Source organism: Acomys russatus, chromosome 1 (assembly GCF_903995435.1).
Source record: "Acomys russatus chromosome 1, mAcoRus1.1, whole genome shotgun sequence".
Classification (NCBI taxonomy): Eukaryota; Metazoa; Chordata; class Mammalia; order Rodentia; family Muridae; genus Acomys; species Acomys russatus.
Genome location: NC_067137.1, coordinates 37,056,045 through 37,070,930, shown reverse-complemented (window position 1 = coordinate 37,070,930; position 14,886 = coordinate 37,056,045). Strand labels below are relative to the sequence as shown.

The window sequence follows — 14,886 nt, the reverse complement described above, 5'->3', positions numbered from 1 at the left end:
GTCCAGCAGGGACTTTCATCCTGTTATTGAATTATGACTCCATGCAGGATTAATCCATTCCTTAGGTCTACTTGTCTCTAGAAATTTCACCATACTTAGTAGTGCAATTCACTAATGTCCCAGGCATGCTAAAGCCAGTCAAGCTGACAGTTTAGAATAAAAATCAGGGGCTGGAGAGATGGCTCAGGGTTAAAACCACGTACTGCTCAAATGTGGGTGTAGAGGTACTTGCCTTTAATTCCATCACTTGGGAAGCAGAAACAGGTAGATCTCTGTGTGTTCAAGGCCATCCTGGTCTATATAGTGAATTCCAGGACGGCTGGAGCGCCATAAAGACACTGTTGCAAAATCAAAAGCAAACAAAAAACAAAACACCAAAAGCATGCACTTGTAAACGTCCTGAGTTCAGTTCCTAGCACCAATGTTGGTTGTCTTTTATCTACCTGACATAGCAGCTCCAGGGGGATCTGAAACCCTCTTCCAGCCTCCACATGTATCTTTATTCATGGGCACATATTCATACCCAGACATATTTGTATACCCATTTTAGAACCCACTGCAAAAGTGCACCAAAGTCAAGAGAATTAGTGAGTGTGTGGAGGAGCTGGCACATAACTGCCGACAGAGAGCAAGTAACTAATTCTTCAGACAGGGCCAGCGAGGGTTTTGTTTTGTTTGGGTTTTTTGTTTGTTTGTTTGCTTGTTTGGTGGTTGATTTTTCAAGGTGGGGTTTCTCTGTGTAGCCCTGGCTGTTCTGGAACTCACTTCACTCTGTAGACCAGGCAGGCCTTGAACCCAGAGATCCTCCTGCCTCTGCCTGCTGAGTCCTGGGATTAAAGGCGTGCGCCACCACCGCCTGCCATATTTTGGCTCTTGTAGAACTAGGAGGTAGAAGGATGAAATACCGGCCCTGGGCACTGTGGGTCAGAGAGAGCCCTTAATCTCCTTGAGCCTGTTTCCTCATCTGTGAAATGAGGATCATGGCAGTTCTTGAATATTTATACCTCATTTTTATGCAGGTATTGCTTCCTACCTGGTGTTCAACGTTCATCCCTTCAAGAGCTGGGGCTGCTCACTCACTGTTCTGTTCCCATGACTGCTCTGCTCTGTTGTAGTCTGAAAGCTGAATTACTTCTGTATGCCTCACATACGAGGGAGGAAAACATGTCAAATGGAGATCTGAGGACAGAGTCCATTGATATTTGGGAAAAGAAATCACAAGACTCTCCAGGCCTTATTTTCTCCAATGAAAAGTCACACTAGGGATATGGCTCAGCAGTGGAGTGATGCCCAGCAAATGGTGTCCCTGAGTTCAGTCCCCAGTACTAGAGGAAAAGATGAAGTGAATGGTGGCACTCGGCTTTAATTCTAGCACATGGGAGGCAGAGGCAGAAGAGGATTTCTGTGACTTTGAGGCATCCTGGTGTACATAGTGAGTTCAAAGCCAACTGGGGCTCCATAATGAGACCCTGTTTCAAAAGAACAAAGTGAAACAACAAATGACAACAATACATGGTGTTTTCCCTAAAACCAAGAGGGGTTTTGGCTGAAAGAGAAAACAGACCAAAGTTGAGTCCTTGTAGTTTTTCAGTCATAACCACAGTGTGTCACACGAAGCACGTAAAACGCTGCTGAGTTTATAAGGATTAGAAGTGTGATCAGCGTGGGGTGTGTGCTCTCTTACAGTCCCCACGCTAGGCGGAACATGTGGGTGTAACCAAACTCCTGCTTTGAGTGGGAAATCTGCACTGTAGCATGGATAAGCAGGTTATCCAACTGTCTGATTACAAAGCCTGAGCTGTTTACCTGATCTACCCTTGTGGCGCAGCCCCACTCATTTCTCCCACCAAAGAGCGGACAAGAAAAACTTCCTAAAAAAAAAATCCACGAGTCCTCCAAGACACAGTTCTGTCTCTGTGTGTTGTAAAGTACATCCTCAGATCTCAGATACTGTCTGTATGAGGAAATAAAGAAGTCCCCAAGCTTGTCATCTGGGAGTGGCCAGAGAACAACAGACTAAATAGACCGGCCTTGTCCTTCTGGTTCCCAAACCTGAAGGGACTGTTCGATCTTGCCGAGACTGTAACTGGCTCAATGCATGATCCTTGCCAATGTTTCAAGAATACCTCACTGAGGCAGGCTGCAGGTGATCAAAGTGGCTGACTGTGGTTAGCACAGTGAAAAGCCCTGGGAAACATAGGAAGCCACAGTTTCCACAGGCCTGTCTGTGCTCTCCATTGTTTGCATCCTGGGGAGTGTTTTAAAAGCAGTGACCATGAACTCCAAGTCTTCTAGGGATGTGTGGGGAAGGGGAGAGAAAAGGGGCCACTGCAGGCATAGAAGAGAAACCCTTTGCTTGTAGAGTGAGAAGGCTATACTTCAACCTCTTTGTGCACCGAGGAAACAAGACCCACAGCGCTCAGCTGGCTTCTTATTTCTCTGTTAAAGTGATAGGGAAACTAATGGATTCAGACATGCTTGCCGTTGAGAACCATGAGTCCAAGCCTCTTGGGTAAGATTGACCCCACCATCACCATTATAAGCTCTATGACAAGTCAAAGCCTCAAGACACACACACACACACACACACACACACACACACACACACACACACACACACACACCAATATAAATTCTATGACAAGATGTCTTTATTTGGCTTTGAAATCTGATTAGATTCTTACCTGTGATAAGTGCTGATGACACTGATTATCCTTTACTGATAAAGATAATCATAAGGATATGATCGTATGTATCATATTAAATATGATAATTTTTTAAGTCTTAAAAAAGAATCAACAAGGCTCATGCAGTAGCTCAGTCTGTGAACTGCTTGTCTTGCAAGCCTGAGGACATGAGCTTAGTTCCAAGAACATATATTTCAAAAAGAAAAAAGCCTGCTGTGCTGGCACACTTTTGTAATCTCAGCACTGGGCAGATGGAGATGGAAGGATCCTGAAGGCCCCTGACCATGGAGCCCAGCAGAATCCATGATGTGTCTGTCTCAAAAACCAAAGCGGATGGCACCTGAAGATGGCATCAAAAGTTGATCTCTCGCCTCTGTGAATACCTGCATATTCATGAGAACATCCCTTCTGTACACAGAGAGTCAGGGAGAGAGAGGGAGGAGGGAGAGAGCAATCAATAGCAGGACTTTAGGTACAACATACAAACCTAGTCATACAAAAATATCTACATCTGCATATATAAATATGTATTAAAAGTATCAGAATTTACATGTTAACAGTGATGATTCTAGATCACGGGATTACAGAGTATTTTTCGCTTCTTTATATTTTTCTGTTTTTTTACATTTTTGTTTCAGTATTTAGAGATAGGATCATGTTGTGTAGCCCAGGCCTACCTGCAATTTGCTATCCTGTTTCCTAAATCTTAGTAGTAATGATATTACAGACAGGTGCCACCCTGACCAACTCCCAAATTCTTTATAATAAGCCCTGATATGTCTCTGTAAAAGAAGAAAGGTTACATGAAAAAAGTCAAGTTACCCTTGCAAGCATCAGGTATCTCCATTGTAAACATAGAACAATATATTGACAATAGGAGCTTGAGAGATGGACTCCTCTTCCATAAGACCCAGGTTTGATTCCCAGCACCACACAATGCTTAAATACCATCTGTAATACCCTACCTCGAGGGCATTGCATGTAAGTGGTGCAGACATGCATGCAAGAAAATATCCATACACATAAAACAAAAGCAAATCTCTCTCTCTCTCTCTCTCTCTCTCTCTCTCTCTCTCTCTCTCTCAAAGAAATTGACAATAAAAGACTAGAGGAAGTTGAGATTTTGAGTAGAAAGATGTGGAAGAAGAAACGGAGCTCAGTAGTTCTTTATTGGTTTCATCTTCAGATTTTCCAGTTATTTGTCTTTAAAATTGTATTTATTCATGTGTATGTGTGTGGTGTATCTAAGATAGGGCCTGACTTTGAAGTCCAGGCTGACCTGGACTTCAAACTCTTCCTGTCTCCGCCTCCCAAGCACAATGTGCACCACTTTGACCAGTATGACTCACTTACTCACAGACTGATTTATTTTGAAGTGCTGAGAATTAAAACCAGAGCCTCAGACATACCATGAAAGTGTTCTGCCATTGCACAATACCCCAGCATGTCTTGACTCTTAAATCACAAAACAAACTTGAGGATATCTAATTTATTGGAAGAATGGTGCCATAAGCAAAGTCAAAGACACTCTAAACACTGCAATACAGTTCTGGGGAAGCCAAGTCAGTGGCTTTGAACAATAGAGAAGAGAAAAATGTTGACTGTGAGAGATGACATGGGTTCAAGTGGTATCACAGTCCTGTAGGCTTTCTGGCCAGTGTGAAGACACACTCTTCAGATCACCAGCCCAAGTTCCCTTTGCAGTTCTTCCACTAACTGAGCATTCACCAACCTCCTTTGGGTTTCCCTCCCCTTGGCCGTCAGTGTGATCTGGTCCCAGGTCTATCATATTGATTTCCCTGACCTGGGAAAAAATGGAATTATTCAAAGTCCAAGATTGAGACCACCACAACCAATGCTCAACCAGGCCACTCCTTTCCTGGAATAGGCCCTCAGCCTCCTTATGCACACGGTGTTTCCTCATCTCTTGGTTTCAGGTGTCCTCCCTTGGGACGTGTTGCAAGGGCTGACTAATGCACAGAAGTGTCTCAACTCAGTGATGTGCAGCACAGGTGCTGGGAGCTCCAGAGCCACAAAGCATGGCAGTGGGATCACCTTGACCTCAAACCGTAAGTGTCCTGGAGCTGTGCTTCCCACCCATCGTGTGTCACAGCAAGTCTCAGACACATCAAGTTCTTCCCCCAAGGATGGGAAAACTTTCACACAAATGGGTTAATATAGCTAGTGTGATAGAGCAGAGAGAAGAAGGCAGGTGCCTTAACAGCCCCCTTCCCATCATCACTCCCAGAAGCTCTGGAAGTCATTGCCTGCAGAAAAGGACAAGCTGAGCTTCCTTTTTTAGACCTTAGAGAGTGAATTCTCAGGGGTGTGTGTCTTTATTTTTGCCTTGTATTTATATTTGTTTGTTTTGAGACAGGGTCTTGCTATATATGCCTGCCTGGTTTGCAGCTTGTATGTTGATCAGGCTGGCCTCAAACTCACAGAGGTCTGCTTGCCTTTGCCTCTCAGTAGTGGGATTAAAGTTGCATGCCACCATGTCTGGCTCTTGTCTTGTTTTTACGTTCATGGGTTACTTCCTGGGGTTTCCTCCTTTTTAGTTTCATGTTGTTTGTTTGTTTGGTTTTTCAAGACAGGGTTTCTGTGTAGCCCTGACTGTCCTGGAACTCACAATGTAAACCAGGCTGGCCTTGAACTCAAAGATCTTCCTGTCTCTGCCTTCCAAAGGCTTAATTAAAGGCTGGCAGTTTCAAGCCGGGAGTGGTAGTGCATACCTTTAATCCCAGCACTCGAGAAGCAGAGGCAGGTGGACTGCTGTGAGTTCAAGGCCAGCCGGTCAACAAAGCGAGTACAGGACAGCCAAGTCTAACACGGTAGGCCCTGTCTCAAAAAAACAAAAAACAAAACAAAACAAAACAACAACAAAATCTGGCAGTTTCAAATATTTTTGTTGATCTGTCTATCTATCTGTCTATCTATCTATCGTGTGTGTGTGTGTGTGTGTGTGTGTGTGTGTGTGTGTGTGTGTGTTATGCACTCCCCTAAGGCACCCCTGTAGAAGATAACTTTGGAGAGTCAGTTCTCTCCTTCCACCATGTGGATCCTGGGATCAAACTCAGGTCAGCAGGTTTGGTGGCAAGCTCTTTTACTGCTCAGCTATCTCATGACTCCACTTTTTTTTTTTTTTCAGAGAGAATATCTATCTATCTATCTATCTATCTATCTATCTATCTATCTATCTATCTACCTATCTATCTGGGAACCAAAATGAACATTGGGCTTGGCTAGTCATAGCTCATCCATTAGTCACATTGAAATCCTATGCAACTTTTTTTCCATGTTATTTTTTCTCTCCTAGGGATGAAACCCAGGACCGTGCACCTGCTAGACAAGCAGTCCACCTGAGTTACATCCCTCAGTGCAACTTCCGCAGCTTTAAATCTCTTCTGTGGTTGGGGAGAGACGGGTGTTTCCTGGGTAACCAGGGGCAAGTTGGCGCCCACGCGGACTGTAGAAGAGTCTCTCCTCCCTGCAGGTGTGAGTGTGTATTTGTGTGTTGGAAAACATCTGTGAACCTGTTGCACTGCTTTCCGTGGGCCAGCCCGGTCCCCCAGCACTGACCTCGGAAACACCTTGGAGCCAGTGATTCCCTGGAGACCCGGCGGCAGTGGAGTGGGAACCGGAAGCCAAGCGAGGCTGCAGCTTGAGGACCCCCTGGGATTCCCTTCCAGTCGCTGAGATGGCTCTATTAGTGAATGGAGATTGGATCAGGCCCCAGCTACCCTGGACTCCAGGCTGAGCCCACATGCGGAAGGGACCTGGGACTCCAGTGTCAAAATGTCCCCTCTGTACCCTGCCTGCATAGTGTCTGTCCAGAGCTTGCTCTGCCAGTCTCGGGTCCCCAGCAGCGCCACACCAACACGAACACCAAGGGAAGGCGGGCAGCCTGTATGCAAATATCCAAGGGGCCCAAGGCTGCCCCTCCCGCTAGGATAAAGGGCGGGGCGGGGCTCGCACAAGACCTTAGAAGCCGCTGCCTCCCAGGAGCCGGCCGTGCGCTCCGGCGGAGCCTCCCGCCCCGGTGTCCTCGCGTGTCGTCCACAGCCCAGACAGCCTCCCGCCATTCCTGGTAAGGACTCGTGGCAGAGCGGCGACACGAGGCCAGGGGTTGGGAGCGAGCTGCCGAGGTCGCGACCAGAGAGGGGCGACGTGCGTACCCTTAGTCGGGTCCCTACTTCCTTGGGTCCTCGCCTACAACGCACTCCCCCTGGCTTGGCAGGTGGCATCTCCTCAGAACCCTGCGCACTGGCCAGTTTGTCCCCAGGCGATATTCAGTCAGGTCGGAAAGAACTAACTGCTTTTGGTTTGCAAGGTTAGCAGGGACGGGCAGGGTCTCAGATCTGTGTGAAATGGTGAGATGGGAGAAGAGAGAAAAGGACACTGTAGGGGCTCACACCATTCCACAGTGATTCTCCAATTTTCTGCAGGTGTCCTAGGACAGGATACATTCGGGGAGGTGACAGGCGGCACGGAGAATCCGCCAAGGGGGAAGGTGTGGGTGTGCACACATTTGAATAAGCAGAACAAATCGAGGCCCTTACACCCCCATGCAAACGTTACAACTGCTGGTTGTGCCGGCCAAGCAGGCTACCTGGCCCCACCGAGGGCCATCTCCCTCAGCAGACTCTAGTATCCCTGTGAAAAGCTCCTTTGAAGTTTGTTTCTAAAGCTAATTCCAGTCTAAAGATTGGCCAGCTGAGATCTGGAGCTTTACCTGATGTTACGCTGCGAAAAACACCTTGTCCCCCACCTTCACCCACCCTTCCTGGATCCCACAAAATACAGCATGCAAAGATGAAAAATATTCTCCCATGCCTAGCTTACTGTCTGCCCATCTTAGAGGGGCTGTGCATTGGAGCTTCAGGTGCACAAGGAAGCAGTGTGGATCCAGTCAGAGCCACCAAGGGAGGGTGGGCTGTGAGGCTTCCCCGTGACCTGGGATTGATTGGTGGTGGGGTACAGACATATTGCTTAGGGGCAAATGGGTGTCCTTAAAGCTGCTGACCATGGTTACAAGGTCAAAGAAGGCAGGCATGACAGCAGAAAGAGTGACAGGGCCCACAGAGGATTAATTCTGAGGTGAGGAAAGGTGAAGCAGACACCAGACACATCTCTGCTCCTGTTTCTGTTTGTGTGCATTTGTCTTGGTGCCTGTCAGTAACTGGACAACCAGAAGACTTACAAACATGTCTGAGTTTTGGCTTATTTCGGCCCCTGGCGACAAGGAAAATTTACAAGCTCTGGAGAGGATGAACAATGTAACCTCAAAGTCTAACCTGTCCCACAACACCAAGTTCACTATCCCTGACTTCAAGGTAAGGTCCCCTTGAGAGGAGGGAGGGAGGTTATGGATTGGAGGGCAGGACTTTCTGAGCAGGAGGTGGCTTCTCAGAAGCTAGGGGAAAGGACTGAGGCAAATGTAGGAACGGTGAGGGTAAGTGAGTGTGAGCTAGGAGATGGGCAGGAGTGTCAACAGGACTTGATGCCATAGTCCCAGATTAATTGTGGCCCTTCTGGACCTGAAGTCACAGATAAGCATGAGCAGGGCTGGCCATGGTGGACAGGGTGTAGATGGAAAGTGGAAAGGCACAGTGTACACTTTGACCCTCCCAAGAGTGGTCCTTAGAGTTTCCCTGTTTAGTCTGCTGCATCTAAACAGCCCCACTTCTTAGCTGAATGTGTGGCTTAGGAGCTTTGATGGTTTTCTTGACCAAAGGCAGTCCAGAGAGTCTGGAGTTTTTCTGATTCTGTTGGGGGACCGGAAGAGGGGGACATTTCAAGGTCTGAGAGAGTTCTTGTAGTAGACAGAGAAGTTAAGAGGAAATAAATGTTGAAGATGAGCGAGATAGAAGCCATCTTTTTAAAAAATTACTTTATTATTTTGTTTTTATGAATGCTTTGTTTGCATGTATGTTTGTGCATATGTGTGCCTGGTGCCTATAGAGAACAGAAGTGGTCATCAAAGACTTTGGAACTGGAGGTACAGTTATGAGTTGCCATGTGGGTGCTGGGAGTGGGACCTGGGTCCTCTGGAAGAGCAGCCTGCTCTCTTAACTACTGAGCCATCTCTCCAGTCCCCAGAGACAGTCTTTTTAAAGAAGATTAGGCCAAGTTAGCCATGATGGCTCACACCCACACACCCTGCACTCTGGAGGCAGACTAGAAGGTTGCTGTAAATTCTAGGCTAGCCTGTTCTACAAAAGTAGTTCTGGGGCTAAAGTGTGAGGCCCTGTCTCAGAGAGATGGGCTGGGGGAGAGGAAGGGAGGAGTGTTGGGCTACAGTCAGTTGAGGACCTGAATTCAAGCATAAGCACCCAGGTGGAAAGCTGGGTGTGCCCCACTTGCAATCCTTCACTGAGGAGGCAAATTCCTCCTGTCTCTTTGAAAAGACCCTTCAGTAGGTCGACACTGCATTCAGTTTTATACTAAGAAATAGACCCTAAAGAACCCGAAAGGACCTCTTTAATTTGAACTGAGATCAGGCCACCAACATTATAGAGGTACATCAGCTTATTCTGGCGCCATCCTGTCTCAGAAAATGCAATTTAAAAAATAAGGGGCTGAGAAGTGTTTTATGTAGTGAAGTGCTCAGTGTACAGCTGCGAGGAACCAAGTCTGGATCCCTAGCACCCGTACTAGGTTCACCAGTACACACTTATAATTCCAGCACTGGGCAAGCAGAGACCGGGGTCCACGATCAGTTAGTCTATGTGAACTGGTGAGCTCCATGCTTCAGTATTAAAATAATAACAAAAAACAAGAAAGAAAGAAGTTGAAGAAGATACCCTATGTTGACCTCTGACCTATGCATGTATAAAATATCTGCACACATGTGCATGTACACTCACTGACATGTACATACCACACACAGATGATAATAATAAAATTAAAAATAGAAGTCCTCAAATCTATGTTTTTCCACTTTTTAGTCTGGCTGTTGGCTAAAAACGGCCCACTCAGTGTGAAGTGAGAGTCCCCTGTACAGTTGTTGAAAGGACACTTACACTCCTTGGCCAGAAAGCACATAAGCTTAACTCCTTTATGGTCTTTTCTAGGTGGGGACTTTGGATTCCCTTGTTGGTCTCTCTGATGAGTTGGGGAAACTTGATACCTTTGCTGAAAGGTAAACTATTTCTTATTTACTACATACAAGTAAGAATTTGACATTGTTGTCAGAGGACACAGTGTTCTTGCTTTGGTCAGATGAAAGTATGACTTGTCTAAACCTGGTCTGGGAAGCCAGAAGAAAGAAGCAGTGGGCTCACCTGGGCATGTTGTGGCAATAGTGCTGAGCCCTTTTGGTCCCTTATTGCTTTTTTTCTTTTTCTTTTCTTGTTTCTTTCTTTCTTTCTTTCTTCCTTTCTTTCTAGAGACAACTTCTTTTCTTTCTACCTTTTCTCCTTCCTTCTTTCCTTCCTCTTCTTCCCTCCTCTTGCTCTGAGTTACGGTAATGCTGTAGTCACCAGCATTTCTTTTGCTGGAACCTCGAGCAATCAGAACCTAGAACCTCAGCAGGAGCCCGGAGCCGTGGGTTCTGGTTGCTCCAGGCTCCAGCACAGTAATTTGCCCAGGTTGTCCTTGAACTAATTGTAGCAGCCCTGGCTGCCTTTAAGCTTCTTCAGCACGTGAAGGCCTAGCCAAGGCACCATGTCTGCCTTCAGTCTGTTTTCTAGTAATGTGTACACATAAAAAAAAAATCAAAACAAAAATAAGACAACAGAGTGAAAAGTAAGTTTTCTTTGAACCTGTTTGCCTCCTCCCTCTTCCTTCATCTCCTTATGTCCTCTCTCTTGAAGCTTTGTTATCTTAACTTACTAGGTGAGGCTTCCAGACGCAGCCTATGAAAGTACAAGACAATGTGTATCCAGTCTTTCTGGGTGTAGCGACACATGCCTGACACCCAGCACTCAGGAGTCTGAGGTCAGAGGATTACTTGAGTCCATGAGTTCAAAACCAGCTGTCTCAACATAGCAATATTTCTTTTTTTTGTTCCTCTGTTTTTCTTTAGTTCTTTCTTCTTTTCATTCTTTCATTTTGTTGTTGTTGTTTTTATTTTTGAGACAGGATTTTTCTGTGTAACAGCCCTGTTTGTCCTGGAACTTGCTTTGTAGACCAAGTTGGCCTTGAACTCACAGATATTGGCTTGCCTGTATCTAGTGATTAAAGGCTCAACATAGCAAGATTTCAATAACAACATAAGCTAGCTGTGATGGCACTCACCTATAATCTCAACACATGGGAGGCAGAGGCAAAAGGGTCCAGAGCTCTAGGTCATCCTCCTCTGCCTTGCAAGGTCAGCCTGGGCTACTTGAGACCATCTCAAGGAACTATACAAATAAAGCTGCATAGCCTGAGAATAACTTTATGTAAATGATATAGCACATATTGTGTATTCTGATTTTGTTCTTTTGTTTAAAAATATACCTCAGTGAAAGTTTCATGTTAGCGCACGGCTGCCTGTTTGTTTGTTTGTTTGTTTGATTGTTTGTGGGTGTGTTACCTTGGGCAGGCGGACTCTGACTTGCTGTCTCTGGCCATTGCCAACAGTGCACTGACGCCTGTCTCCTTGGGTAGGTAAAGCGATAACAATGTAGGTGTGGGTTCAAAGAGCCTGTGCGCATGCAGTTATGTGATAGTTAGGCCCCTGCTGCTCCAGGAGAAACTCTTGATCGTGTTCATACTTCACACCAAAATGTGTGTGTTTCATAGCTGGTCGTGGTGGCGCACGCCTTTAATCCCAGCACTCGGGAGGCAGAGGCAGGCGGATCTCTGATTTCGAGGCCAGCCTGGTCTACAAAGTGAGTCCAGGACATCCAGGGCTGCTACACAGAGAAACCCTGTTTTGAAAAACAGAAACAAAAACAAAAAACCAATCAAAACAAACAAAAAAGAATTGGGTTTTCTCCCAGGCAGAAGGATCTCTGTGAGTTTGAGTCTTTCCTGGTCTACCGAGTGAGTTCCAGGACAGCCTGGGCTACACAGGCAAACCCTGTCTTGAAAAACAAAAAAAGGAAGACTAAGAAGAAGAAGAATTGGGTTTCCTGACTCGTTTGTGCTCAGTCTATTTGCTCTGTGTGGGAGGTCGGCTTAATCTAGGTGGAGCAACCCTCACTGCTGCAGTTTGCAAAGCCACGAGAAGAAAATGAACCACGAGACAACAACAGTGGCTGCTGCTCTGCTCTCATGGGTGGGTGAAGGGAGAGATGTGATGCCAGCCATGAACTTTTGAAAGAATGTCACCCAGGAAAAAGGAGTCGAGTCTCCTTGTGGCAACTTCCCTTTGAGGCTGCTCTGCAGCACACATAGGCCTGTCTGGCCTTGGATAACTCACATCTAGCTGGAAGGCTAGGTTTTTAATCAGTCAAATAAGGTGATAGACACAAAGGCAAAGACCAGAGAACAGCCCCTGCTTTCAGTTTTCTCTCTGGGCAGGCTGCAGTGTGAGGTTGCGCTGCCATGTACAGCTGTGTTAGGAGGCATGGGCTGTTCTGCGACTGCCTGCAGAAATGATAGCTCTTTAGAAGTTCGAATCCTTTTTCTAGACCATGACACCGTTAGCTGCTCCTCTGCACACACCTTCCCTCCTTCCTTACTCACTGAAGCCCAGACAGTGCTGAAAACTCTACGGCAGGATGCATTCGTATTTCGCTGTATGCATTTTGATTGTGCCAGTCTCCCCTGATGGTAATGCAGCATGCACTTCAGAAAAACAGAGAAATACACGTGCAAGCAGGTTGAGGACCGTCACTGGGAAACACAGATGCCATAAAACTATTTTTAAAAGCAGAGACTAGGCTTGTTAAGAGTGGAAGCGTATTCGTACCATGTATTGTTTCCCGTTTCCTTTTATGCGTGTATTCCCAGGCACTTTCCTGGAGAGGAGTGAGGACAGTTGTATGCTGTGAGCACCCCCCAAATACAGTCTCATTCAAGGCAAGTGTCTTGCCTCAGGAATCTGCACTGGAGCTTAGGGTGAAAAGAAGGGACTCTAGTCACAAATCCTTCAGGCCTTTGGAATGGCCTCTCCATTCTTTGAATAGTACTCTGGTGTTACTAGATAAATAAATGCTTGCTGGGCCTGTAAGTTGTACAGCAGGAACCTGTCAGCACTGCCTCTGCCCAGGGGAACAGAGAAGGGACAGTTTTCAAGGTGTATTGTTTCCATATCCTTTTATTATTTATTTACTTGGGCACAAGAGTGTTTTTCCATGTAGCTGCAAGGCTTATGTTTATGAGAGCACTTGGTCTTTAGAAAATTTTATTTCTTCATGATGCCCGTGTCAGTTTACTCTGAAACCATTTAATTTTTTAAAAAGAAACCCAGTGATTTTACCTTTAAAAGGCCTTCCCTCCTCTTCTAAGCAGTTGAGTCCCTCACAGAACTGTAGTCTGTTCTGTGGTGCCAGTGGATATATGCATTGCACAGCTGTACCTCCTGGTGGATACGTGCATTGCACAGCTGTACCTCCTGGTGGATACGTGCATTGCACAGCTGTACCTCCTGGTGGATACGTGCATTGCACAGCTGTACCTCCTGGTGGATACGTGCATTGCACAGCTGTACCTCCTGGTGGATACGTGCATTGCACAGCTGTACCTCCTGGTGGATACATGCATTGCACAGTTGTACCTCATGGGCTCCTCTGATACTTTTGACTGGCACTTGCCCTTGGGTATTTGTCACCTGTCATGTGGAATAACTGGTGGTTTTTCCTTTCCTGTGTGATTCCATGAAGTTGTCTGAGTTGCTGGATGAAAGGTTACATACGTGAGGGAGGATGTCTCCACAGCAGTGCCAGGGTTCTCTTGAGGACATCGCAGCAATGCACGATGGACTCCGAAAGAGGTCTCTAGGCTTCCCTTCTCTGGTTGTGTGACCTGTGACCTCTAAATTTTTAAAGTTTTGCATATAGCCTTGTTCCCTTCTTCCTTTTTCCAAAAAAAGCATATGGAATTATTTGCTTGGTTTAAAAGGTTTTTTTTATTATTGTATTTATTTGTTGTGTGTGCACACAACTTATGGGAGCCATTTTTTTTTTTTTTTTTTTTTTTACCACTATGTGGGCCCCAGGGATAGGACTCAGTCCATCTGGTTTAACTACTGACCCATCACACAAGCCTTTGTTTTTCATGTCAGTGTTTCTCTGTGTAACCTTGGCTGTTCTGAACTCCCTCTGTAGACCAGGCTGGCCTCCAACTCAGAGTGATCCGCCTGCCTCTCCCTCCCTGAGTGCTGAGATCAAAGTCATGTGCCACCATACCCAGTCTATTTTGTTGTTTTTAAATGCCAAAAGCAATCATTTTTTCTTCTGTATATTATATGCTTTCAATGTTAATGTGTTGTGTTTTGTTTTTGTTTTCAGTTTGGGTTCTTGATTTTTCTACTTTTGTTTTTTCAGGACAGGATTTTTCTATGTAGCCTTGGCTGTCCTGGAACTTGCTCTTTAGACCAGGCTGGCCTTCCTCTGCCTCCTCAGTGCTGGGATTAAAGGTGTGTGCCCGGCAGCTGTCCTACTTTTAATTCAGGTATTCTGCAGTTTTTAATTTTTATATGTTTGGAAGGTTGATTTTTTTTTAAATGTTAATTCTGATTTTTAAAATTTTTTTAAAGTTTATTTACCTTGATTTTATGTGCATTGGTGTTTTGCCTACATGTATGTCTATGTAAGAGTGTCAGATCTTGTGGTTACAGACAGTTGTGAGCTGCCATGTGGGTACTGAAATTTGAACCCAGGTCCTCTGGAAGAGCAGTCAGTGCCCTAAACTGCTGAGCCATCTCTCCAGCCCCCTTTTTAAAACTGTCTAATTTCTACTGCTCTGTTGTTAAAGAATGAATCAGTAACTATTTCTACCTTTGAGATTTTGAAATTTTCTTTGTAACTTCTGACCTATTGCTGATTCTTAAAGAATTATTTTAGTGTGTGTGTGTGTGTGTGTGTGTGTGTGTGTGTGTGTTACACACATGCATGCAATGCCTGTGAATGCCAGATTCCTAGGAGCTGAAGTTATAAGCAGTTCACCTGACAAGGGTTCTGAGAAACAAACTTGAGCCTTCTGTAAGAAAAGTAAGTCCTCTTAACTTCTGAGCCATCTCTCCAAGCCCTATTTTGTTTTATGACTCAGGGCCTCCCTATGTAGCCTAGACTGGCTTTGAGCTCTCCTAACCTCACTGCCTTAGCCC

At 45.7% G+C, this 14,886-nt stretch overlaps 1 protein-coding gene across 7 annotated transcripts in view; it reads left to right on the top strand.

Moving 5' to 3' along the window:
* The first annotated feature begins 6,622 nt into the window (after nucleotides 1-6,622).
* Nucleotides 6,623-14,886, top strand: part of Atp6v1c2 (ATPase H+ transporting V1 subunit C2) — a 41,263-nt gene continuing 32,999 nt past the window's right edge. For all 7 annotated transcript variants that reach the window (XR_007830499.1, XM_051143770.1, XM_051143737.1 and 4 more), the window contains exons 1-3: nucleotides 6,623-6,774; nucleotides 7,864-8,020; nucleotides 9,761-9,828. Coding sequence is in view for 6 of the 7 variants with exons in the window: in XM_051143770.1 (XP_050999727.1) it covers nucleotides 7,892-8,020; nucleotides 9,761-9,828 (197 nt within the window). In the remaining variant the exon portion in view is untranslated. The remainder of the gene's footprint in view (nucleotides 6,775-7,863; nucleotides 8,021-9,760; nucleotides 9,829-14,886) is intronic.